At 43.1% G+C, this 27,948-nt stretch overlaps 1 protein-coding gene and 1 long non-coding RNA gene across 2 annotated transcripts in view; one reads left to right on the top strand and one right to left on the bottom strand.

Moving 5' to 3' along the window:
* Positions 1–21,487, bottom strand: part of ABCC11 (ATP binding cassette subfamily C member 11) — a 57,124-nt gene extending 35,637 nt beyond the window's left edge. The window contains exons 1-11 of the mRNA XM_082711395.1: positions 21,366–21,487; positions 19,854–19,990; positions 17,103–17,261; positions 13,056–13,203; positions 12,131–12,364; positions 8,235–8,408; positions 7,261–7,408; positions 6,933–7,081; positions 5,610–5,717; positions 1,949–2,209; positions 392–463 (exon numbers count right to left, since the gene is read on the bottom strand). Of these exons, the coding sequence (XP_082567521.1) occupies positions 392–463; positions 1,949–2,209; positions 5,610–5,717; positions 6,933–7,081; positions 7,261–7,408; positions 8,235–8,408; positions 12,131–12,364; positions 13,056–13,203; positions 17,103–17,261; positions 19,854–19,990; positions 21,366–21,464 (1,689 nt within the window). The 5' untranslated portion in view covers positions 21,465–21,487. The remainder of the gene's footprint in view (positions 1–391; positions 464–1,948; positions 2,210–5,609; positions 5,718–6,932; positions 7,082–7,260; positions 7,409–8,234; positions 8,409–12,130; positions 12,365–13,055; positions 13,204–17,102; positions 17,262–19,853; positions 19,991–21,365) is intronic.
* A 3,725-nt stretch (positions 21,488–25,212) lies between these two features.
* On the top strand, positions 25,213–26,289 carry LOC309853845. Its single transcript, XR_014305987.1, has 2 exons — positions 25,213–25,447; positions 26,127–26,289. It is a non-coding gene; the product is annotated as an uncharacterized lncRNA (long non-coding RNA).
* The last annotated feature ends 1,659 nt before the right edge of the window (positions 26,290–27,948 follow it).

Here is a 27,948-nt window from a genome sequence, read left to right as displayed (position 1 = left end):
TCTTGATGCTGTCTCACAAGGGACCCATGTCCCATTCTGAGATGGGCTTCATGAGATGACTTTTATCATCATATTAAACATTGAAACATGCTGTATCATCACCCTGTTAGCTGGTTGATTACAAAGAGGGTGGGGAGAGCACAGAAAACAGGTGAGGGCAGACCCCCAGCGGATCTTGGGGGTAGCCTTCCTGGCTGGAGGGTGAGAAGGAGGTGTATTTATAGCACACCTCCCCCTCAGTGCGTACCTAACTGCTCTCAATTTATAAAAGGTGTATTGGATCAGACCCCATTGAGGAAGAAAGCAATGGTGTGACTGACTGGGGGAACTCAAGCTTGGGAATCCTTGGACCGTCCATGAGTGCATATACATGTGGTCACAAGTCACTTACCTCCCCCAGGATGGCTGACAGCAGGCTGCTCTTGCCACTCCCGGTATTGCCACAGACCCCCAAGGTGGTCCCCTGCAAAGCCAAGGAGGACAGAGTGGCATTGGAACAGCACAAACCCTCCTACTCACCCAGGGAGGGTCTGTGGTTGAACACCCCACCCCAAAGCCCCTCAGACAAGCAAAAGCTCAATGCCACAACCTCCAAGGAAGGAAGTTGCATGGAGATCATAGAGAGAAATTCATGGATAGAAGATCCTTTCGGGCAAGAAACCCAAATTTCAGACCTGCACCTATTCTACTCTATGATCCTAGGCACATCACTTAGCCTCTCTGTGCCTCAGTTTCTTCATGTGTAAAATGGGGACAGTGAAGCCAGCCTCACAGAATTCATGCATACTTTCCCTCATTTATTCATTCACTGCTCCCTCAAAGACTGTCTGAGTTTCTCCCACGTACCAAGTAGTGAAGAGAAGAACTCTCATGCTACATTCTAGTGTGGAGCCATGAACCATGAAATAAGCCACGAAATATATAAACAATATCAGATGATAATAAATGATTTGAGTAAAACAAATTGGCTGTTATGAACCAGATCAAGTATAGATGGGCTGGCCAGCAAGGTCTTCTTAAAGCAGTTGTCACTGCAACTGAGATCCGAATGACAGGAAGGAGACAAACACAGGAAGATCTGGTCGTTCCAGGCTGTGGGAGCAGCAGGGACAAAGGTCATGAGACAGGCACCAGGTTGACTGCCAAAGTGCTATGGGAAAGCTAGTGTAGCTGGTGTGGGGGGATTAAGGGGGAGAAGAGGTGAGAGCTATGGGCAGGATGATCAAGGGATACCTGGGCTATATCTTAAGTGCAGCAGGAGGTCACTGAAGGGGTTTAAGCAGGAGAGTGACTTGAATTGGTTTATGGTTTAGAAAGAGCCGTCTGTCCACTGCATGGTAAAAATAGTAAGAGGGCAAAAGTGGAATCAGAGGGGCTGATAAGGAGGGTCCTAGAGGAGCTGGAATAGCATGATAGTGGCTGCGGCTTGGGGAGTTGGGGAGGGGTAGATGGTGAAAGGTGGATGGATTGAGGAGAGAGCTGATGGGCGTCACCAACGGACTGCGTCGATGGGAGGGAATGCAACCAAATTTGACTTGAAAGTGCAGAGGTGAAATTTAAACAAGAAGGGAAGCTTGCCCTTGCAAATGTTAGTCAGAGAAGAAGTCAGATGAGGTGAGTTCACAGAACAACCAAATTGGCATATACTAGCACCTTAGTCAATGTTAGTCTCCTTCCCCTTCTCTCCCAGCATATAGCTTTCTATTCTGGGTCTTGATATTACAATTAATTAATTAGCTAATTAATTAATAAAAATTCTGGATATCCGTTCATTTCCACCTAAGAATGAAAGGTTTCTTGTGCTTGCCCTCTGTGAACAATTTGTATTTAAAAGAGGTATTTAGAGATGCAGTTTTTAGCCAAGGAAACAGTAGAGTGCCAGGAAGCTCAAGCCTCGGGCCCCGAAAGTCTGGCAGCCAGCCTTCCTGTGTGGCCTGGATAAGGCTACCTTTGACACCACTAGGTTTAATTTGTGCAACTTTGGGGCTAGGCTGTCCTTTGTGTCCTCTGGCCCAAGGGCTCCTGGAGCTGGCTGCGCACTGGTCATCCCCTCGGGAGTATGCCCGTTCTTCTCCATCTCCATAGCTCCATTTACAATCCCCGGGCAGGTCTGTCGCCATGACAAGGTGGCGTCCTCCAAAACCACTGCTTTGCTGGGATCTTTCAATGCCTGGACGTACAAAACAGGTCTCTCCTGTAAGAAAAATTTCTGTACAGACAAAAAGAAAGGAGGAATTCAGTTCTGCAGTCTAATAAGAATGTCTGCCCGTTTCACTGGCCTGCCTATAGGTCTGGTCTATAAACTCCTAATAAACAGTAGAAGTCTGAAGAATCACCACTAGTTCAGAGGGAGCCAGGTTCTGCTGGTGGGAATTCTGAATCAGGGTTTTCCAAGATTTGGATCACGGGGCCACTCTTTGATATCTGCCTACTGCCTGCTCTGTTCTTTTCTGTTTGGTTTTACATGGGTGACAACACTGAGGAACCCTCAGACAGACGTGTCACTTTTCTAATTAAATTTCATTCTTAAATAGTCAAAGTAAAAAGGTCTGCCCTTTTGGCGAGAAAGTGTTTGGGGCCATACATTTCAAAGTGTGACCAGGAGCTGGTCACTCCTCTCTGTGTCTCCATCTTCCTGACTGGGAAACATACTTGAGTGCAAGCATCAAAAGAGGCAGCTCGGAAGTATGATCTCACTGCCCTTAAATCATAGGCACACGTCTCTCCCTGCAGATTTGCTAAGAAAAAGATATAGAAAGATACGTCTTGACATTTCGGACAATGGCTTTATCTCTAGATAGTGGATGTTGAGTGATTTTTATTCTCTGTAACTTTTGGCACAATCTGAACCTTCTACAATGAATGCACAGGATTTTGCAAAGATAAAAAGCTATTTTCAAAATTAAAAAGGTGATCTCTTTTTTTTAAATTGAGCATCAGAGGTATGTTTGATTAGGTTAATTGTAACATTTGAGTCAAGGCATACAGTCATCATTGGGAATTGCAGGAATCCCTTTATTTTGTTTAGTTAGCTGGGCACTTACTTGTTTAGTTATTTTTAATGACATAACCACTGGGTAACCACTGATGGCTCTCATTCCTTTGCTTAAATTATTACCACATATATCTTAATTTTATTAGTTAAATTTTGAGTGATACACTGGCTTAATGAGTCAGTATGACAAGCACACATCTGGATATTAACAAATGCTGATAAATGGGCTTAAAAGGAAGAAAAACAGGAGGTCCTTTTACCCCCAAACCCTCAAATGTATTCTCAAACTCTAATGTTTACACCATTCAGTGCTTTTCACTTGTTTTTAGCAAGCAGCCCAAAATAAAAATGGTCCGGGGGCATCTAGGCAGCGGTCCTTTAAGCATCTGCCTTTGGCTTAGGTCATGATCTGGGGTCCTGGGATTGAGCCCCACGTCGGGCTCCCTGCTCTCTGGGGGGCCTGCTTCTCCCTCTCCCTCTGCCTCCTGCTCTCCCTTCTTGCGCTCCGTCTCTGTGTCTAATAAATAAAATCTTAAAGAAAAGAAAAGGAAAGAAAAATGGCCTGGAGACCTCTGCTGAGAGTGCCCACCTGGGTGCCTTCTCTAGAACCCAGTGAGTAGGTCCACAGCTCCAGAAGCCAGCTCACCTCCTACCTGTGGTTGCTTACAAGGAGGGGTCCTCCCTCAGGGCTCAGGGCTCTCCTTTCTGTGCCCTTGGAAACTGGTAGGCCAGAGTTCAAAAGCCAAAGGCATTTGGGAGCTGGATTATAGCACCAAGGGGCACAAAGGAGGAAGAGGGGATCATTCCTCCCCCTTCTAGCCTACGGGTCTCAAGGTCAAATGTCTATAGGACCAGATAGAAAACCTCAGTGGCTGAAACACAAGGATTTGAAGATACCCTGATGAGACAGCTAGTGTCCATCCAAGGGGCCACCCTATACTGCACCAGCCCCTGGAGACAACCCCAGGTTCAAGTCCTTTGCTCTCACCATTACCATTCCTGCTCCCTTCTCCACCACCATAATGACACCATCCCTAGCCAAAAGCTCTCTGACCTCTGAGCTATCTCTCCAGGCATTTCTTCAGCGAACATCCCTACCCACCCTTCGGAGTTCAAACCGTAGCTTCCTCAACTCTGCCCACCCTGCAAATGAAAACAGGCACAGAGGGGAGGATGGGAGAGCCTAGTATACCAGCGGACAGAGAGAAGGCAGCAGGGAGCCCTGATCAGCCCTGCTCAGCAGTGGAGAAGTCTGGGGAGCTACTGGGGCTCTTCATAAGTAATGGACTGTCTTATCCTTCCTCAAACAAGCCAAGTTCATTCCAGCCTCAAGGCTTTTGCACTTCCTAGTTATCATCACTCAGATCGAAAATCACCTTAGCAGAGGGGCCTTCTGGGTCCAGCACACCCAGATTTGTCCCAGCCCTTCCCCACATACTCTCTAGAAAATTACACTGTTTTACTGACATCATAGCTCTCCATGTGATCTGATGTTATCTTCTTTGACCGTTAATTCACTTGCTAGTTTCCTGTTTCTAATACCAGGTTGTAAGTTCCTGAGAGCAGGGATCCCACTGGTCAGGCTCACAGTAGTATGTTCTGTCTCAGTACTTGGCAGGCTGTGGGTATCCAATAAATACTTTTTTTTAAAAAAGGATTTTATTTATTTATTAGAGAGAGGGCAAGAGGGAGAACGAGCAGGAGTGGGGTGAGGAGCAAAGGAAGAAGGAGAAGGAGGCTCCGCACCGAACAGGAAGCCCAAGGAGGGCTTGATCCCAGGACTTGGGGTCATGATCCAAGCCAAAGGCAGAGACTCAACTGACTGAGTCACCCAGGTGCCCCTCAACAAATATTTTTTGAATAAATGAGAGAGTGAATAAGTTGGGAACTACATGCATTAAGTGAGATGACTTTGTAAATTGGTTTAGATAAGATTTTTTATTTTTTAGAGGTTTTATTTATTTGACAGACAGAGATCACAAGTAGGCAGAGAGGCAGGTTGGGGGGGGGAAGCTTCAGGGCTTCTGGGGAGGTCTTAGGACAGTCCATACAGAAACAGGGGGCGGGGGGAAGCAGGCTCCTTGCTGAGCAGAGAGCCCCACGTGGGGCTCGATCCCAGGACTCTGGGATCATGACCTGAGCCAAAGGCAGAGGCTTTAACCCACTGAGCCACCCAGGCACCCCTAGATAAGGGTTTTTAAACTCAGTTGCTTTAGGAGCAAGACCAGCCATGGAAAAAAGTGAAGTAGACCATTACTAAGAGGATAAATGGTTGGTGAAACAACCCCAGTGTCAAGTAGGGCACAGTGGGGACTGTAGGGTGTACAGTAGGGCACAATGGGGGCTGTAGGGTATACAATAGGGCACAGGGGAGGCAGCAGGAAACTTTATCCCACTGCCTCATCTAAGTAGGACAACTATCACCTCAACTCCAGCTGTTTGTGGCCATGGGGAAATGTGGGTCCGATGTTCCCAGATCTTTTGATTATTCCGAGAAAATCCAGAAATCTGATTTTTATATAGAATTTCCAGGTTTTTAAATGCAAGCAACAAATACGATTTTTTTAAAAAAGCAAAACCATCAGGGTAAACAGTCCTCCAACCACTTACTTACCTTAAACCTCTCTGCCGCGGACTTGGAATTCGTGAGGCCTTTTACTGCAAAGGGCACGAAGAACACGGACAGCCGCATGGGAATCAAGGTGGCCACCGTAGTGAAAGCCTGGGCAAGGAGGGGAGGAGGTGGTGAGGGGCGCATCTCTGTTCTCTCTCCACCCCCCGAGGCTCCCCTGCCATGGGAGGGACAGAGCCAGTATTTTGAGGAGACTGGAAAGAGCAGGGAAGGAGCACTCCTCTTAATGTCTCTGTGTCTCTAGGCCTGGCTCCCCGGTGACTCTGCGACTTTGGCCAGGTCCTCTCTCCTAACGAGCTGCGCTTTCCCATTGGAATAGGGTCAAAATCATCCATGGGTACAGGAATAAAGTGTAAGAGAGCTTGTCTACTGTCAGTGGAGCTTGATACTGTTACTGCCATTACGATCCTACTCAGCCTTCCTTGCCTTAGATACTTGTTTCTAATATTCCAAATGTCCCTGCACTTCAAGGCTAATCCATGCCTCACTCTTCTCCTGGAGACTTGCCCTGACAAAGCAGACAACTTCTCTCAGGATCTCAGAATGTGACCTGAAGTACCTCGGGGGACTTTCCAATCCATGCCCCACCTCCACTCCCTTCATCCTTCACTGTGTGAGTACAGGGTGACCCTAAACTCCTGCTGAGACTTTATCCTATAAAAGCCCCTGTGCCCACCTTCAAGCCTTCAGGGGGCCTCTCTGGTGCATGCCTGCCTGGGCCAAGTCAAGGTGTTTGCTGTCTGGAACACAAACAAACCCTTGGCGGCAGATTCTCAAATGCTTCTCCCTCTTGCTTTGGGACCCCAAGCCCCACCTGATTCCAAGCTCTCCCAAAGCAACCCCATGATTTTTCTCCTCAGAGAACTGGGATTCTACCCCTAAAAGGCAGCTGCTGCTTTTCTGGGCCAGAGTCAGACCACAGAGAGAAGGCAGAAGAAGTTCTAAGCTTTTTATTTAAGGTGTATTTTCAGAGCCCTATTTTGGGTTCAAAGAAACTCCTTAATTTAATATTCTCAACCCCCAGGCATGTGTCAGAATCATCAGGGTTTTAACTACTCATTTCAACTCCTCTGGGGTGACTTTGTCATCCCTCCCTCCCATGGTTGCTATGCAAGGGATATCAGTTTTTCAGACAGTTTAAGACGGAAGAAAGTTCGAGCATCCTAAAAGTCTGGAAAATCAAAATCAGCATCTGCTGTCCACATGCAAAACCTTCAGATCTTTGAAGGAACATGGTCTAGGGAAAGATATAAAAGAAAAACTCCTTATCAATATTGGGGGAAACGAAGCACCCCAAGCACTTACTGCTGAGATTGTGAGTTTCCGTTGTAAACATGTGTGGATAAGGAACGTCAATGTTGTGGCCACTGTAGGGGCTATAAACAAGCAGGCCGTGGTCAGGCTCTGGATGATCCCAGACTTCTCCAGCAGTTTCTTTTCCTGCCTTCTGAGGGCTGAGAGATGAAAAGCAAAGGTACAAAAAAAAAAAAGACAAAGGCACTGAAATTAACCCTAAGACCATCCTCCAAAGAGCACCAAACTTCCAGAGCATGAAAGAACTCCCCAAAAAGGGAGAGGCTTGACCCACCATGGCATCCCAAGGCTCTGAGCAAGAAAATGAGATTTTCTGTACCTTTAATTATTTTTTCAAATGGTTTCTCCCATGCATACATTTTAATCAGCTTAATGCAGGTGAGAACTTCACTGGTCACACGGATACGCTGGTCGCTGATCTCAGAGGTGTGATTGTGTATCTTAATAATCTTTTGAATCAGGAACACCTGTGGTCAGGATGCAGCAAGTGCTTCTTTTGACAAGGGCAGGAGGGTTCACCCAGGCGTAACTATGACAACTGGGAGTATGTCCAAAGGTAAAACGCAGATATGGGTTGACCACCTAGATTTAATCCTGCCCAGTTGGAAGCCACTGTGACTCTAAATTCTAGGGTCCTGCTGAAGGCTTTCCGACGGAAACCACTCCATCGTGCCTTAAAGCACCTGTCTCACATATCCTGGGGGTGTTTTTCTCCTGTGTCCCAAGCCAGGTTGTGGCTAACTAAACAGAAATATGACTCCTCTGCCCTTGGGAACCCTAACCTGCCAATAGTTACGATCACCTGATCAGAATACCTGTGCGGAGGGAGAAAAACACTTGATTTCAATAATTCAGAGCACACATAACCCACGAGTCACTTCCTGTTTTGCCCAGGTTTATTTCACCTGAATCTTTGTCAGCAAATTTGCTGGCCTTCTCCCTTTTTACTGTGCTCAGCCAAACGTTAAATGCTATCTGGGCTATTACGTTCACCACATTCTGGGTAGAAAAGAAGGAATAAAAACCATACATAGAGGACATCTAGTGTGTGAGGCAGGTAATCCCTCACAGAAATCTATGAGATGGACTTTCACATATCATAATCACCTCTTATTTCTTTGGGCAATACTGTGGCCAGAGAAAATTTAGGCAGAAATGGAAGCTGAAACTTAACCACAATGGCATGAACAGTCAACAGGGATCAATACTTCCATTCAGAAGTACCCCAGATTCCAGAGCCCAGGGAGTTCTGAGGAACATCCAACATCACATGGAAAAAAAAAAAAAAATTACCTCCACTGGTAAAATCAGGAGATAGAACAGAGTGGCGGAGAGCACAGTGGGTCCAAGGGTGAGGTAGGAGGTGACAGTGCAGGCGATCAGCAATGAAGAGATGAGCCAGATCAGGGGGCCATAGTACACCCCTTCGAAGAGGCAGTTTACATCGCTGGCAAAGAAGCTGATAGCCTGTAAGACAGCAAAGCCTGTGGGCACAGGTTTCACCTCTTCGGGTACCTAGAAGGGCCTACATGGGCCGGGGACAGGAAAGCCTGGGAGGCATGGTGGTAGAGACAAAAACACCCAGTTCACAGCTCTCCTCTACTCTCTGTGTGACCCTGGGCCCATTCCTATGCCACTCTGAGCCTCAGCTTCTTCGCTGGAATAATTATAACCACTTTCTATGGTGAGGATGTCAATAAGGTATCTGCACATAGACTGTGCTCAGTAAAAGTTGTATTTTACTATATTATTGCTACTTCTTCTCATATCCAGATTCCCCAGAGAGTTACTTCTAGTCTTCTTTCTTATTCTATTCTATTCATTCTATTTCTCCTAATAATAATGGCTGGATTTATTTAGGCAGGAACTAAGTCTTTTTATCCTCCCTTTTCTATTTTGCTATGGACTCTTCAGTTCACTTTCCTGCTCCCTAACTGCCCGGTTCCATGTTACATAAAAGCTGACGTTGCAAATCAAGAAATATTTAAGGACCCAGATCATGAATGTCTTTTAGAATGACCAATCTGAATGCCTTTAGAAGTGGTTTTCCTTTTCACTTTAAACCAATCTCCTTCCAATTCCTAGGATGCACCCCAAGCTGAACCTTCACAAAAATTTGAAGTGTATAAGGGAGCTAGCTTGGTACAGCCACTTTGGAATGGAACTGGACAGTATCTTTAAAAGTTAACAATTGCACAAACCCCAAGACTTGGCTATTTCGTTTCTCTGTTGAGAAACATCCACACATGCAAGAGGAAGACAAAGACATTTACTACAGCTGTGCTTATTAGCAGCAAAACCCTGGAAACATTCTGAGTGTCCACTGGTGGGGAAAGATTAAAGCATCCACTCCAAGAGTATTAGGTAATATTGAATCCTGGAACAACCTGTCAGAGATCATGTCCCAGACCTGACATGTAGTAGCTATAGGACCAAAGACACATACTCAGTCTCTCTGTGCCTCAGTTTCCTTATCAGTAAAATGGGAATAATAATAATACCACCTACTCCATACCACTGATGTGACAACTGATGAGATAATGCACATAAAACACTCAATTTAGCCATGAAAATGCTCTAAGGTGGGTGGGGGGAAAATGGATAAAGGTGGTCAAAAGGTAAAAACATTTGTAAGATAAATAATTATGGTGACCATAGCTACTATTGTATGGTGTATAAGTTGCTAGGACAGCGGATCTTAAAAGCTCTCATTGCAGTCAAAGAACTATAACTATGTAAGGTGATGAATGGTAACTAAATTTATGGTAATGATTGTTTTGCAATCCATTAAATCATTACCTTGTATAAAACCCTGGACTAATACATTATACATCAATTATATCTCAATAAAAATGGGGAGGAAGGAAATGCTACAATTATAAGTAAGCATCCTTGAAAAGGAATAAGAAAGATCTGCATGTGTTAAGATGGAAGGCTAAGACATAATGAGGAGGAAAGAAAATCTTCAAAAGAGCCCCAAAATTTAGCATCCTTGATGTAAAAACTCACCCCCAAAACTGTATCATACATTTTCTATTAGTAAAACAAAATGGCAGAACACTGTAAAATGTAGTATCATTTATGTAAAAACACAGGCACAACATACAATACATTTTCCATGGGTAACTTGCATGTGTACCTAAACACACTTTAAAAAGCATAGAAGGACACAAGCCGTATTGATAATGGTGGTCACCTCCAGGCATTAGGAAAGTGATGGGGTCTAGGGAGTCTTCTAGTCCACTTTATTTTGTTTGCAAGGAGAACATATGAAGGTGTTTTAGAAATTAATTTTAAAATAAAATTTATGGAAGCAGTCCCCTAGGACTCCTCATGTGACCAGCTCCTTCCATCCCCACTTCCAGGTGGACCATCTTGTCTTACGTTCATGAGCATATTTGGGGGACATCGACCTTGCACATAGCAGGTGCTCAGGACAGAGGCACAGAGAAAAAGAACCAGGACAGACCTCAGCGTGGAAAGTCTCCTTGGCAAGGCAGGTAAGTGCAGCCAGGCTCTGCTGCTTACCAATCACATGACCTTGTATATACGGTTCCTACTCCTTCCTTCCTCAGTTTCTACCTCTGTGACCATGGGAACAATAATAGAGACCACCGCATAAAAGGGTTGTCAGGGACTGACTGAGCTAACAAGGTAAAACCTTGGGGATGATGTTTGGCTTCGTGGAAGTTAATAATTGCTATGATGACTCTCCTAAGGTAAACAGGGCGAATGGCTGCCACAGATCTCAACATCTGTCAAATGCAGGAAGACAGGGAGCCCCCATGCTCAAGGCCTGAGAGAAGTCAGCAATGCAATTTAACACTTCTGAACCTCTGTCCCCTTTCTATATGCATTATATGTACTAACTCATTAATAACAATCCTTTAAGGCTGATATTATTCTGCAGCTTCAGAGAGACTGAACAAGTTGCCTTAGGTTACAGGACTAATAAAATTACGAAGATTAATGGTAACCATGATAACAAATACCTTATGTTGGCTATGAATCGAGTTCAGAGAAAGCATCCACTCAATGGCAGTGGGTAATCTGGCAGATTTTTTTTTGGACATCTGCCCTGTGTAATTCAAATGTTGGCATTTTGAGGGATACAGTGGTGAATCTGAAAGGGTTTGTGTCTTTGAAGGGGGCTCATCTTAGTGGGGCAGCCGGATTTGTACTTGATGGGGACTGGGAGTGGATGGTTGGGTTTAGCAATATTGTCATGAAGGAGAGGTCATCCATGAAAGATGAATGGTATTATAAAAGGACAGTGGTTGGGGGCGATATGAGCAACATTGCCAGGAGGTGGTATGCCTGGTGCATTTGAGGACTGAAGGTTAGCCTAGCCTGGTTGAAAGGAAGAAGCCAACCTAGTATTGGAAGAGGGGAGATGGGAAGAGGGGAGTTGGACAGTTGCTGATGACAGACCACAAAGGGTCTGGCTTGAGGATATGGAATCAAAGCAGTGCTGCATTTTCCAAAAACTCAAATGCCTGTTTTAATAGTAAAGTAATCTATGCTCCTCAAGGCAACTGGTAAGCAAGAGAAAAATAAGGAATATGAAATTAAATATATAAAATTCTAATACTCCCACACCCCTGTGTCATAAGTTGGAGCATCTTTTTCCAATCTCTGTCAACATTAGTACGTTTGTGTTACGTCATAGGAGGGGCAAGAGAAGGGAACTGATACCAATAACAATTAACCAGGCAGCTCTAAGTACTCCTCCTTTGCAGATAAAAATTAACACTCAGAGAGGTGATTTACAATTGCTATTCCCTTGGTTTCCCTGAGCTATCCTGTTTGCTCATCCATCCATACCCTCCTCCCCAGGCTGGCTGAGGGGATGCACTTTCTGAGGCACTTCTACGGTTTGTGTCTTTCTGTTCACTGCTATATCCCCAGGGCCCAGCACAGGGTCTGGTCCAAGGTAGGCCTCAGTAACTATGTGGTGAATGAATGAATGAATCTTGTCCAAAGCCTCTGAATGCAAGTGGCATCTCCCTTGGTTACTGCTGACCTGTTATTATGTCCTCAGAGGCAACTGTTGATGATTATCCACACTCATCATAGGAATTATTTCTAACTCTCCTAACTCCCTTTCCTCCCTCCCTCAGCCCCCAGGGCACGGATGTCTGGAGAAAAGCTAGGCAAGTATGGCCTCCAATATAGTCCCAGGCACTTACCTCTCCAGTGGTGATGTGTGTTAGAGACTTAAATTGCATTAGCTTCTCAAAAGCAAAGGAGGAAACAGCAGAGCGAAACCTGATGCCTGTGCGCTGATTTAAGACCCAGCATGAGCACAGACTCAGAGACTTCAGACATTCCGTGAAAAAGAGGGCAAGGCAGAGTCCCACTCCATAGGCAATATTTCCTGATGGCGCTTCAGAATATTCCAGGATCTTTGGTATAATCAGCATCTAGAAGGAAGCAAGAGTTTGGATTACTCAGTCAGTACTCCAGTTTTCTTCTGGAGAGACTTGTACTTGTCCCACTGCATGCAGTCTAGGTTGCATGGTCAAAGTGCCCTACCCTCTGCAGGCCAACTGGTGAGCATGTGACCCCAGCTGGGACACTACGACTTATTCTCTGCCATCAGAAACTTGGCTGAGGACCTGGAGGACAGGAGATCAAGTTGATTCATCTCAACCATAGTACATGGAAGAGACCACTATTCCCTGCCACCTGCATCCCCAGAGTTTCTCAGTCACTTCTCAAAACAGCCAGCTTGTACCTAGTCAGGATATGTTCTAGGTGTTTTATATATTCATCTCATTTAAATTCATGCTGAGAGGCAGGTAATGTCATGCTCTTCATTTTATACATGAATGTTTTTATGAGGTCTACCACTAGGTGTGTCATGGGGTTCCTTAAAGAAGCTAAGGCAAACACATTGCCCAGTCATTCAGCAATTCAGTGGCCAAGGTCTGAACCCAAGCAATCGCTGCAAAACTCCTACTCCTAACAGCTGCTAGGTCTACTACCTCCAAAATGTCTTCATTTTCTGAGTGGCAGCTTAGAGAAAAACAAGTCCCAACTCCACGCATGGACTTGAATGTGCCCATCTCTAAAGCTTGGAGCCCCACAAACCTCACAAAGCCAGCCACTTACTGGCCCTACCACACCCGAGGCGGAGAAGAGGCAGCCCAGAAATACACTGAAAAGAGCCCTTGTTCTTTGAAATTTCATCATCACTCGAAGCACGGAAGCTTTCTCAATCCCATGTCTCGAGACTTCTTCTTCCCAAAGGAGGCAAAGCCTTCAAAAGAGGAGAATTCAACCAGTGAAATCTCTTTGCACAGAGTAATTCAAGTAAATCCCAGACATATTTCATCTACAAATGCTTCAGTATGTGTCTCTTCCAGATAAGGCCTTTTTAAAAAAAACTACAGTGACTTACAATAGTTATTCACTAATATTTAATAACTTCAATTAATTAATTAATAACTTTAATTAATTAATTAATTAATTCACTAACTATTAATAACAATTGACATATATTAACATAAAGTATTAATTGCATATTTAATAAAAACTCCGTGATGACATTTAATATCCAGTCTGTGTTTGAATTTCTCTAATATGTCAAAAACACGTTTTTATAGTTAGTTCACCCAAATCAAGATCCAAATGAGGTCCACACATTGCGTTTAAACGACAAATCTAATAGGCTTCTTGTATGCCATTTTAACCTGTAACAGCTTCCCCTTCTCTGTATCTTATGCCATTTGTTTGTTGAAGAAACTGGGTCACTTATTCCAAGAACTTCTCACATTCTGGATTTGACTGATTGCATCTCTATCCTGTTGTCTAACATAGCCATATCCTTCTGTGCCCTGTATTTTCTATTAAACTTCTAGCTAGATCCAGGGGTGTAGTGAAATTCAGAATTCAGGTCAGCTGACAAAAATACATAATAGGTGATGTAGTGTACTTCTTTTGCATAATAGCGGAAGACACAGTGTCTGGTGTCCTATTATTAGCAATGTCCAGGGTGTCAGTGGGTTAAGGAGTATCAGCCTGACTCATTCACTGCCATTCATTCCCCATCATTGATGACCATTGCCACTTCTATTAGGGCTGGCAAAATGGGATTTCTAATTCTAATATTTCTTCTGTATTTAATAATTTGAATTTTTCTATTAAAAAAAAAAAACCTTCGGGGGCACCTGGGTGGCTCAATCAGTTAAGCATCCAACTTTTAACCTCAACTCAGGTCTTGACCCCAGGGCCATGAGTTCAAGCCCTGTACTGGGGCTATTTTTTAAAAAAACTACTTTAAAAAAATTAAAAAGATAACTTTCCCTCATCAACTATTTTGTTACCCTGAAAAACAGTTAATTGAGGAAATGACCTAGGACTTTAAATAGTGTCTCTCTTTCTTTTTATACAAACTAAAATTTATAAAACGCAGAATTCTGACCTCCAAAAAGTGCCTCCATTTATTTCAAAGGATGCCCCAATGTTGGATCACCTAATTAAAAGTGTGTCCTTATTTTGGCAATCTGAGTTAATGAAGCCTAGGCTGTTGATATTATCAGTGAAACGGGAACACCAAAAACATTTTTTTGAGGAAAAAGATTGAAAAACAATATTTCCAAAAAAGCATCCAAGAAGTTACCTTAACAGAAATTAAGACTCTCGTTGACTTGCTTATCCTTCTTTTTTTATTTTATATTGTGTTTGATGCCGGAGCAGGGAGCTGGAAAATAATCACTGTAGTGTTTCTGGCTTCCAGAGTCTTCATCTGGCCCTGGATGCTTCCCTCCCCCATCCATGATCCAGTCTGTCAGCTGCAGTCACTATGCTGGCCTCCGCCCTTTTACTTCCTGCCTCCTGCTCCACCCTGTTTGGTACTACTCTCTGAAAAGCGATTACCACTGCCCTTGATGGGAACATCAAGGACTATGCCAAGGGACTCCAGGTCTCCCTAAAGCTTCTACTCCTCACAGAGGAGGAGCATGGTGAGCCACCCTTTGCTCTCAGGGCTTGAGGGCAGCCCTGCTTATGCACGTTCTCGAGCGGCTCTATCAGCTTCCGGTTCTTATCTTCTGCCACTAAGTCTCTCAAGGCAGGCAGTTCTAGCCCTTTCTACTCCTCAGCCTTGCAGCCATGGACACTCATACCCAGCCTAAAGGCAGAAAGGAACACCGTGAGAATGTTCCTGTCATACATTCCTTCACCTGCCGTCAGACCCTCCAGGCTGCTTCTTCCTTCCTGAGTTCTAAAACAACGGTTCCATCCCATATCCATTAGCGTGGGCTAGATAACTTGTGGGGAAAGGGGTGTTTGGGCCCTAGATCAATAAAGCAAAAATGTCCCCATGTCACCCATATGTGTTAGAGGACTTTATTGCTTGTGAACAATTTTACTCAGGCCAATCTGTGGGGCCACCCCTCCTTGTTCCAGCCCTACCTCCATATATAACCCAATCCACAGAGACAGAAAGCACTAGAATAAAAAAGTCTTGACTAAACAAATTAAAGGAAAGTAAAACAAATTAAAAGAGCTTTGACTAAACAAATCCAAGTGTGCCGTAGCCTGCCCTCAGCCTTCCTAGCAACCGTATCAATTTCTGGCCAGGATTACCAGATTCAGAACCTCACCTCCTCCCTTCATTAGCTATGTGACTCTAAGAACATCATTTTACTTCTCTTAGTCCTCAGATCATTCATGTATAAAGTGGGGAAAGTAACATCTGTCCTGCTTACTTGTGACAGTCAAAGGAGGTGATGCTCTGCCACTATAGAACGATGAAAACTATGGAGAATTATGAAAGTGATACTGAAGATGATGGCGGTAATAATGGTGATTCTGCCACTGGGCTGACCACCATGGTGGTGATGGTGATGGCTGGCAGCTTGTCAGCAAATGCTCAAGGCAATCAAAGCAGTTCTTCAGAAGGGCTAGGCAAGCCGCACCCCAGAACTCTGCTTGTTCAGTGAGGAACGCAGACAAAGAAGCCCCTCTAAAGGTGTGAATGCATGGGTCACTGGTTTTTCAAATAAACACCCCAAAGTGACATGATGATAAAGTATTGGTAGACAGACATGGTGAGTTACAGAATAAAAACAGCAGAATCAGTGCACTAGAAGCGAATAGACACAAGTTGAGGAACCTTGTGTTCATAATGGTTAAAGAGCAACCAAACATCTAATCGGTTGCCTAAGATGCACTGGGTATGTTTCCAGGTGGTTTAAACTGAATTCCTCATCTCTTTTGACTCTTCCAACAATCCTATGAAAGACCAAGAGGTCAATTTTATGCTCCCTTATTTTATGCACAAGGACGAAAAGTCTCTGTTAGGGGAAGTGACTTGCCCGCCATCAGAGCTGGTAAGTAATGAAATTCTGACCAGTATCTGGCACGATGTAAGAGGCAGGTGTTCCCTGAAAACTAATTTTTCTCTTTTACTGAACAATTCTGAGAAGCAACAGGTCAAAGTTGAACCAGCTTTGTTTTCTCAGTACCCTCAGTACACTAATTTACTTGGTAAACTAATCTCTGAGATCTGGCAATAGTGTGCCACGTTTCACAAACTCCCTTGACCAAGGAACGCGCTTTTTAGGGAAGTTCTTAGGGGACGACCATTTTCTGGAACTCTTTGGAAAATGCCATTCTCTACCTGGGGCGTCTCTCATGAAGTAGCTAGAGGTAGGAACATGAATACAAAACACTTAAAAATCACTTATTCATTCCCCTCCCCCCACTTAATCCTCCTATTACCTTGTGAGGTACGTGGTACAGAAAACTCAATCACACAACCAGTTAGTGATGACTTAGGGATTAGGAGACTAGTCCCTTAACCCCAAATTTAATGATGAGTCACACAGGTAACTGCCTGATTCAGAAGAAAAAGCAAAAGGAACAATAAGGGGTTATTTCTAACTCTCTTGGGGGTCCGGGACCTTTAGGCAAATCTGATAAAAGATATGAATCCTTGCTCCAGAAAAAAGTCTCTAGTCCATATGTATAAAATACGTATACCATTTCAGGGGGTCCAAGAACTACAATGAGGCCTCTTGTTACCAAGGAAGCATGCATATTCTTTGGTTATCTAAAGATGGGCCCTACCTGTTACTCTTCAGCATCTCTGGTCACCAACCCCATAAGACATGGTCTTTAACCAATCCAATGGCTTGCCCAATATAATTTTACCTTTTAGCATTTTTGTCTGAGGCATCATGTACCGACAGCTGGGGTATGGTGTTCTCATCCAAGCTTTTCTGTAAACCTAGGATCATGAGTGGGGTCAGCCATGATACCGTAAGGTAGGAGAACAGGCCAGCATCATCCAGGGGTTGTGGGGCAGGAAACCTAGCAGAAAAGTCATAGGTCATGTAGTTGTTTTTATTTATTTTTTAAGATTTTATTTATTTATTTGAAAGAGAAAGAGAGGAGCACATGAGAGAGAGAGAAGGAGCATGAGCAGGGGGATGGGCAAAGGAAGAGGTAGAAGCAGACTCCCTACTGAGTGTGGAGCTTGACGTAAGGCTCGGGGCTTGGGATTCAATCCCAAGACCTTGGGATCATGACCTGAGCAGAAGGCAGACACTTAACCCACCGAATCACCCAGGCACCCCTGTAGTTCTCCATATGATATAGGCTCTAAAGATAGAAAATTAAGGCAAGAGCAAGATTCTGCAGGGATCAATTATATACTATGTAAAAACCACAGTGTGGTCATCTGGATATACAAAACAGTATTTTTTTTTCATTACTCTGTTATGCATGATAATTAAAAAACAGAAACAACAAAAACACCCATCAATACAGGAATGACTTAAAAAGAAAGAAGTAAGGTCTATGGAAAACAATGTAAAAGTGTCCAAAAATACAGTTGATCTGTATCTAGAATTTGGAAAAAGCTCTAAGCATAGTAAGCAAGGAAAAAAAGGCCACTTGCAGGTCGAGAAATTCAGTATATTTTTATTTATATAAAAACGGGAAGAAATGAGAGAAGGCAAAAGAAACTATATATATAAAGTCAACCACTATTAACAATCACATATGCACATTTACATATTTATACATATTAATATATTCATATATGTACATATATTTATGTATTTATGTAGTATATGTATATGTGCATTTATGGTTTTGTATGTATGCATTTATATATGTACATATAAATACATTTATATCAAATTACTATGAGTGGTTGACTTTGACAAAGGGATTAGAATTGGTAAAAGTACAGGAAAAGAGATTCACACTGTTTCACGTTTTCTATACTTTGCTTATGTAATTTTCATAAAAACAACAACAGCGGAATAAAAAGTAATAAGTAAGAATGATAAGGTCATATCCCTAGAAATGATTCACAAGTATAGAAATAATAACTGGATGAGGATGTTGGCGTTGTGTATAACTTCTACTCTTTTTTCAAAGTTGCCTCTAATGCTGTGTATTTTGATCTGAAGAAAATTCCATTAAAAAGAAGACTTGGGGAGAAAGACGAGAAAACAAAAATGCCAAATGCATGGGATGTTTTTGTTTCGTCTTGGACTATGGGGTCTTCTCCACTCGGTGGCCCTTCCCCTCCTCACATCCCACCGGGCCCACAGTTGTGTCTTCTGCCCAGAAGCTGGAGAGAGAAGGGGCTGAAGGGAGGATGGGGATCGGTATCAGGTATCACCCGCTATGTGGGGCCATGTGTGATTGCAGAAAAGGGACCAGAGACTGTGAGCTGATATAGGAGCAGAGCATTCCTCTAGCTCTCTAGATGAGACCGCCCAGTTCCATGAAGTACCCAGGTTCTTTGTTCTCAGGGGAGATGACAGCAATCCTGTTCCAACAATGTAGCTAGTAGGGGAGCTCAAGTTTTTGAGGGGAGCTCAAGTTTTTTTAAAATAGGAAAACAATGTAGCTAGTAGGGGAGCTCAAGTTTTTGATGGGAGCTCAAGTTTTTTTAAAATAGGAAAACAACAGCTGTTCTGTTGATAGGTAAAATCTTAACAAACTTGTGAGAAAGAAGAGGTGATTGTGAATACAAAACAGAGTCCTGGTGACAAGACGCTGAAGAAACGGCCTAGAGGAATGCTGAGGTCCTGTCCATACATGATGAATAAATGAATTCTGTGCAGGCCCCTGAGAGAAAGGTTGTGTGAGTCAGAGAGACATTGGGGGGAGGTTACTTTCCACTGTGGTTTACTGGACAAGGATACATTGGATTTCTTTAACTCTTAAGTTTAAGGGTAACACTACAAGGCATTTGGGTCCTTTCAACAGCTCCCCATTTCGCTTAGAATGGAGACCAACATACTTAATGTGCCCTGTGGGAATTTGCATCCTTCTGCAAGCTCATCTCATGCTACATCCCTTATCACACAAAACTCCAGTGACACTGGCCTCCTCGGTTTCTAGACACGTCATGTTGTGTTCTTTCCACCTCAAGGTCAAGTCTTTGCACATGCTGTTCCCTCTGCCCAGATCGCTCTTTCTTTACTCCGGCCTAGTAATATCTTGTTTATCCTCCAGGGAACAGCTTAACCACCAAGAACCTACCAACTTGTCGCTGTTCTATTGTCCCTCAGCACCCTCACACTTCTTCCTAATACCATCTTCAAGCAGCATATAACCGTGTTTATTAGTTTACTTGCTTATTATCTTTCTCCCCAATGTGTGCTCCGTGATGGATCCTTGCCCAAGGTCTAGCACAATGCCTGGCATATATATGTGCTCAATGAATCCTTGTTGGATGAATGAATGAATGAATGAATGAACGAATGAGTGAGTGAATGAGTTGACTCTGCCTCCCTGATGTGCCACAGTCTGCTCTGGAGGTATGTGGCTGTGGTGCGTGACATGACTATGTGGAGACACCTTTGGGAAAGAGCCTAGGAGTTAAGGTCTGAAGAACATTGCCCTAATGGGTACTGCCCTTACCTCCCCCTCAGAACTCACTTTGGCTTGGGACGGAAAGGAATCATGGTTTTCCAGGCAGCATCATACTTGCCCCAGGGGAGAACTGTTGCCACTTCCGGTGCCTCAGGCTTCCTCACCTGCTGGCTCCAGGAGCCATCATCTAGAGTATACGTATTCTTGGGAAAGAAAAACCAAAAGAATATCAGTTTCCCAACCAATCTCATAAATACTATTCTGAAGTGCCAGACCAGCCACCCAAGGGCAATGGATCTTCCCACATTCAGTTTCCTAAAGAAAGGCTGCTAGAGTCAGAGAAAGACAAACATTGTATGATCTCCCGTGTATGTAGAACCTAAACACAACAATAACAAAGTGTTCAGAGAACGGATTGGTGGTTGCCAGAGGTGGGGGTGGGGTTTGGGTGAAATGGGCAAAGGGGGTCAAAAACTTCCAGATACAAAATAAATGTCACAGGGACTGAACTTAATAATAATAATAATAATAATAATAATAATAATAAATTAAGTTAAAAATTAAAAAATTTAAAAATAAATGTCATGGGACTATAACGTATAGCGTGGTGACTATAGTTAATAACACTGCACTGTAGGTCTGAAAGCTTTTAAAAGCAGATCTTAAAATATCCCATCACAAGAAAAAAATTTATAAAATTTATAACTGTATGAGGCGATGGATGTTATGTTGTCATAACTCTTTCACACTGTATACAAGTATTGAATCATTATGTCATATATCTAAAACTAATATGTTTTATGTCAATTGTATCTCAATTAAAAAATAAATAAAAGAAAGGTTTCTGGGTAGGGAATAAGCAGTGGGCCATGAGTCGAGACAACTGGGTCCCAGCCTTAGCTCTGCCTACATCCCTGGGGTGACTCTGGGCAGGCCACCCTCCCTCCCCAGATTTTTAATCTGTGATACACACTTCCGACAAGACTAAAGGGAGCTATTGTTAGTCACCCACAGAATGTGAGACCAAGTCACCCTCTGAGGGTAAACCTACAAAAAAGAAATCAATAAGTAAAAAAGTAACCCCCAAACATTACATGGGACCCTTTTGATAAAGTAGGAAACAACTAAAAATTTTTTAAAGTATTATCTTTAAAACTTCACATAGAATATATAATACTATCTTAAAAGCATAGTAAGGGATTGATGAGAAAGGATTCAGGGGAGTAGCTACTTCAGTTGGGGAAGTCGGGGAGTGAAGTGGAATGAGATCCAGTAGGTGGATGTGATTGTCAAGGTTCAAGCTGGTGAGTTGATGATGGGTCTACAGGTGCCTAAGGTGCTATTTTAAGTAAATACATAGATAAATAGGTAATAGATGATACATAGACACATAGACCAACCATGAAGTGGTGTCATGACCAAAGATTAGGATTCATTTAATTGCAGAAGCCCGAGATCCATTAAAAGAAACCAAGCTTGAATAATACAGGCTAAAATTTTCTGATCTAACTTGTGACCATTGAGAATATCCTGTCAATTCAGTTTTCTGGTATTTTAATGCAAAGGAGACCTACTTACATAGCTAAGCCCTGAAACCACGTCACTGCTCATGTCCATGCCAAGATTCCCGAGGCCACCTGAAGATCTGGGGACCCAGTATATTCTCCTCTTGGTCATTTTCAGCTGTCTTGCCAATCCTTTGTTTCCCAGAATCAGAGAATCTGAAAAGGCAGCAGGTAAGAGTAGCTTAGATTCAACCTTTAGGAGTCAGGAGAGGGGGACATTCCCTGCAAGGAGTGGGCCACGGTCATGCAGGAGAGCTTGCCTCCCTCTTTTTAAACATCTACTCAAGCCTCAGCTCAAGATGACTTGGGGAAAACTTCTCTAACCACCCAATGTCAACCCTATAACACTGGGCCAGGCCCGCTCATAAAACCATGCTTCTTCTCTTATCCCAGTTTGTAATTATATATTTGTGGGAATCATAATTTGTTTAGAGCTCATTTCCTGCTCTAAATCAAGAGCCTCACAAGGACAGGGACATGTCAGTTTTGCTCACTATTGAATCCTTGGAGTCTGGGACAGTGCTATGAGGATAGCAGGTACTCAATAAATAAATTATAAAAGGATGGATAAATACATGAAGGAAATGCAATTTTACTATTGACTCTAACTCGTAGTTTTCACAGACTCAGAGAGTAGAGCTAGATAGAATTTAGGAAACTTAAATAACCAAAGGTATTTTAAAAATATACTAAAATGCTTTTCATTTTTGCCTTTCTGAACATGTGACACACTCCCAGAACATCTATATGCTTGGGTTGGGAGAGAGGATGGTAACTTAATATTTCTTTTTTTTTTAATATTTTATTAATTTATTTAACAGACAGAGATCACAAGCAGGCAGAGAGGCAGGCAGATAGAGAGGGGGAAGCAGGACCCCTGCTGAGCAAAGAGCCCGATGTGGGGCTCGATCCCAGGACCCTGGGATCATGACCTGAGCTGAACACAGAGGCTTTCATTGACTGAGCCATCCAGGCGCCCCTAATTTAATATTTCTGAAGGAATGGAATAAGAGAGTATACAACAGGGGTATGACCGGTATAAGAGAGTATACATCTGGGGTATGACCGGTGCTTCCAAGAGCCTCGTATTCAGAAAGGTCCAGGCTTAAGTCCTTGCTGTCACCATCTTGAAATTCTTAATAGTTTTTAAAAAGGAGCCCAAGTTTCCATTTTGTACTGAGCCCCACAAATTATGTAGTCAGTCCTGATGTTCAAATACAGCTCTTTTTGTTCAAATATTGGGTTGTGCTTTGAGTAAATAGACTTGCAGACTAACCAGTCTTGGGAGAAGATTCTCCAAATGCTTCTATCTCATTTCCTCCCAAACCACTTCCTTTCAGCAAATCATGACCTCAACTGGTGGCCTCCGGTTCTGGAATTCTGCTATGGAACATGCAAGACAGACTCCCCAGCCAAGGCACCAGGCCATAAGGTTTACTTGCCGTGCGATCATAGAAGCGAACACAAAATAAGTCAGTCAGAGAAGGACAAATACCATAGGATTTCACTCATATGTGGAATTTAAGAAGCAAAACAGATCGACATAAGGGAAGGGAAGGAAAAGTAAAATAAGATGAAAACAGAGGTGGAGGCAAACCATAAGAGACTCTTAACTCTAGAAAACAAACTGGGGGTTCCTGAAGGGGTCATGGGTCAGGGGATGGGGTCACTGGGTGACGGGCATTCAGGAGGGCTCTTGCTATAGGAACACTGGATGTTGTATGCAACTGATGAATCACTAAATTCTACCTCTGAAACTAACGATACACAATATGTTAATTAAATTGAATTTAAATTAAAAATTTTTTTAAAAAAGGTCAGTCTGTCAGGGATGGTGGAAAAGAAGAAAGAGAGAATGTCACGCACTTTCTTTAAGAAACAAGGTTTCTGGCTGCCATGAGACAGTTTAAGACATAGACACATTAAGGTAAAATTGGCATAACTCAATAGAAACCCCTGGGTGAGGACCACAGTGTAGTGCAGTACAGTCTATTCCCTACACAAAGGTTTCCAGGGAAGGGAATGGCAGGGACAGGGAGCGGAAGCCAACAAATTCGAGATTGCAAGTCATGGACCTGGCAAGCGGCTACATCACTGGTGCGCTGACAGAGGTTCCTATCTATAACTAACCTGCAATCGCAATTGGTGAGTGCAGTTCCAAAATAAACGCTGCTTGACATTTGATTTACCTTAGTAAGTAAGAGGAAAATGAAACATCAAAGGTGACTTTTGGTTGGATCTTCACTAATTTGTCAATGCCCTGAATAGTTTGCAAATACTGAAACAATACTTCCTCATTTTTCTTATGCTTGTCACAATGTGATGGCTTTAGGCACATTAGACTTGTAGATTGAATCCACATTATTAGCATTTCCTGCATTATTTCTTCAGCTTAGGCAATCAACAAAATAATAAAATAGCTTTGCTTTATAAACCTTTTTAACATTTTTGTGTGTGTGCGGTATAAATATTCCCCCTGCAGCTGATTTCAAGCTACCATGGAATATGAAGTTGGGGAGACAGACATAATGATCCCTCATTCTACAGGATTTCCACCCTACAGATGCAATAGAGATAAATAATTTCAAAATGCAAATAATAGTAAAATGCAGTAAAATAACTAGGGAGTGACACATTTTGAGTATTACCCTTGTCTTTGATATGATATATTTAATCACAAATTTATATAATTTAATTTTAATAATGTTTGTGTTTAATGACTGGGCTCTCAGAATTCCTGAAAGGTGACAGTTTGTTCTCCTGAGCCAGTATGAACAGACTCCAGCAGACCCCTGCTGATCATCTGGAAAACATGGTGCCTCTTTCTAAATCCTTCTCCCACCGGGGACAGTTTTTTTCAATTCACTCCTAAGTTAGGCTGTGCCTGGGGGTTAGCTTTCCTGGCTCCCTTGATGCAGAGGGGAACAAGAAGGAGCTGAAAGTTTGGGTGAGGGCCTTGCTGAGGGGGCCTAGTGGGCTAACCACACTGCAAATAAATGAGAGTCATGGAAAGGTTTTGAGAGCAGAGTGTGGCCCCATAGAGGCCTGGTAACCTGGGGAACACAACCATGCCACAAGCAAGCCAAAATGCATTACTCCACACTCTCCAATGACAGCAGGGTAGGCAGTGAGCAGGCAGACAAGAAATATCACTTGGAAAAGCCAAGGAGCAGAGGACACTGTGCCCAGGACCCTGACTTGTCCTCTGCCAGGCCACAGCTCTGCAGCTGATTCTTCACTGAGAATAACTTAAAGGAACTATTTAAATGACTGGATTAGACAGGAGGTTAAAATGGTAAGCCTGAACACTTATTTTCTCTTCATTAACCAGCAAGTAGGGGCTCGAGAGGAAGACCATGTGCTTAGAGACCAAATAGAGATATTGAATGTTCTCTCACCTTTCCGCTCTAGTCTGATTTGCCAACCTTGTTTATTTTTACACACTTGAGGAGAGATGCAGCGAGGGTCTCAAAGGTGTGACCAATTTTTATATCCAAGAAGCTAATAGCAGGGAAAAGTAAACCAATTGGAAATGAAGGAAATGTAAGCATGTGTAATGGATACATGTTTGCAGAACATGAGTAGCTCATTTCAGCACAATGGCAGCTCAGTCACACATTAGTGTGTGCCAAATTCCAATCAATGAGACCCACCTTTGCTTCCTTGACTGACCAGGGCAATTCCCTCCAGAACTTCCTTTAGCAGACCTCGAGAAGTTCCCTGGCCTCCCAACTTCCTTTTGGGAAGAACCAGAGTGCAAGTTTATTCACCTGGATTGGGGCAAGACCAACCCTGTGTTGAGGGCGAGGACAAGGATGTGACAGGAATAAAACAGAGGAAACAGTTGCCTCCAGCCCTGTGTTCTCCCATCCCTTGGAGGGGGAACATCATGATGATAAACTTGGTTTAGACAAGGGTCATTTGCATATGACCAAACAACCTGGGACAGGAGGGGAGCCACCGCAGCAAGGTTATATGTGGCACAGGCTGTCTGGAGGAGCTGACCTACTTCCTCATTGTGTTTACCCCTTATGCAGCAAAATGTAGTGTCCAAGGCCAGAAGGTGCACCAGAGGGTCGGGAACGTACCCAGAGGGTATGGAACATAAGATCTAGATGGTTAGATCTTATTCCCATATCTCTCCCTTCCAGTCCATTCACACCCTGTGCTTGTCAACTTTCCCTGCTTTGAGGTTCATTTCCTTCTGCTAGTTCTGATAGCTTCTGGAGGCCATCACTGGCATCTTCCTGATTGCTGAATCTCACATCCAAATGCCTGGCCTTCTCTGTTCCAGAAACTGGGAAGCTCCTCCCCAACTTGATCTTTGTGCTAGTCCTAATCTCTGCCAAGAACATTCTCCTTCCAGCTCCTCGTGGAGCTGGTCCATTCTTACCATTCAGGTCTCAGCTCAAACACCACCTCCTGGGAATAACCTTCGCAGACCCGCCCTAGCGAACACTGCACTCCTCTTTCTATCACCTTCTACATAGCTTCCTGCTTTATTTGCTCTACTTAACGCATTCTCAAATCTTTCTTTCTTGGCATATTCATTTTCTGCCTACCTCACTAGAATATCAGCTCTGTGAAACCAGGGAACTTGTCTTGCTCATTGATGTATTTGTGAATCTAGAATAGTGCTCAGCACACAGTAGATGTTTAATTAAATATGTGAAGGATAAATAAATAACGTAGATGCAGAGCCTGTCAAAGAAGGAACCAGGAAATCCACATGGCTATCGAAGACCTCACATTTAGATTTTTGATGCTTTTCCAGGTCGGCGGACACATCCCATCACAGACATACAGTCACAGGATTAAAAGAAGGTGTCCATCAGCAAGCAATTTAAACGTGGATCCATTCCCATAACACAGCTTCCTTAGTGCAGTGTGAATTTGTATTTAAAAAAATAAATCTGGCGATTATTATATGAAAAGAATATCAATTTTGGTTTTTGTTATTGCTGTTACAGGGGCAGGGGTATAAGTGTGTAGGTTAAAAGCATTAAACATAAGTGTTTAAAAAATAGACCATGGAGCATAACAAATAACACGGAGGACATACAGAGATGGAGAGGAGAAGGGAGTTGAGGGCAATTGGAAGGGGAGATGAACCATGAGAGAGACTATGGACTTGGAAAAACAACCTGAGGGTTTTGAAGGGGCGGGAGATGGGAGGTTGGGGGAGCCAGGTGGTGGGTATTAGGGAGGGCACAGATTGCATGGAGCACTGGGTGTGGTGTATAAACAATGATTTCTGTTATGCTGAAAAGAAAGAAAAAAAATAATTTGGGGGAAAAAAAAAGAAGTCATCAAGTCATCAGGGGACAAGAAGTCATCAGAAAGACTCTTAACTACAGAAAACAAACCGGGTTTCTGGAGGGTGGTGGGTGGGTGGATGGGATAATTGGGTGATGGGTATTAGGAAGGGCATATGATGTAATAAGCACTGGGTACCATATACAGCTAATGAATTATTGAACCCTACATCCAAAACTGGTGATGTAGATTATATTGGTTAATGGAATTTAAATTTAAAAAAAATTGGAAAAGTAAAAAAAAAAAATAGATCATGAAAATTATAAGATGGTTTTTTAATTTAATTTAAATTTAAATTTAATTTAATTTAATTTTAATTTAAAAATTGGGCCTCTCCATCTTGCCCTTAGAGAGAGGCCTTGATAAAAAGGTAAGCTCTTGTGGAGTGTGAATTTGTATTTAAACAATCTTTTTTTTTTTCTTTTTTTTTTAATCTCTTTCTCTCCCCCAGAGTCTACCACAGGGTAGGGTGCATAATGTACATCCAGAGAAACGGTCCAGAGCTTGCTTACTGTATCCAGGATCTTCAGCTCAACTTTTTTCTAGGCCTGGTGGCTCGGGCCCCAGTCTAGGAGATAACCTTGACAACTGGTTTTTCCTTCCTTCATCACATCCGATCCATCAGCATATTCTGTTGAAGCTACACTCCAATGTAGCTTGCAGTCTAAGTCCTCATTTTCTCTTGCCTGGACAACTGTCACCACCTCATAACTAGCTTCCTGGCTTCTGATCTTAAATCATTACATTGCCTTTTCCACACAGCCGCCACAATGGTCTCTTGAAAACTTAAACCAGAAACGTTATTCTGCACCTTGAAGCTGCTAGAGGCTTGCATCAGGCTTAGAGTAAAACACTGACTTCTTACTAGACTCCTTACCCTACCTTTTTACCTCTTCCACACTCCTCTATTATCTGACCATGGCACTGCTCCTATCTCAGCCAAACCACCATGCCCCACTTGCACTGAATTCCAGGAGTAGTTTCCTCAAATACCCAAAATTCATTCCAGCCACAAAGTCTTTACAATTGTCACTTCCTCCCCTGAGCTTTGCATTGCTACCTCTTCATGCGCAGGGCCCAGTTCAAATGTGATCTGTCCAGTGAACCCTTCTCTGACCGTCTAAAGGACTTCCCACCATCCAAAATTACTCTCCTTGCTTCTTGTTTGTTTCCGTCTCTAGAAGTTCAGCTCCATGAAAGCAGTAACCTTGCCTGTCTTGTTCTCTGACAGTTACCCAGCACCTAAAATAATATCCAGTATATTATAGGTATTCCAAAAA

The sequence above is a fragment of the Mustela nivalis genome, assembly GCF_964662115.1.
Source record: "Mustela nivalis genome assembly, chromosome: 18".
Taxonomy (NCBI): domain Eukaryota; kingdom Metazoa; phylum Chordata; class Mammalia; order Carnivora; family Mustelidae; genus Mustela; species Mustela nivalis.
This window is presented reverse-complemented; position numbering and strand designations above follow the sequence as displayed.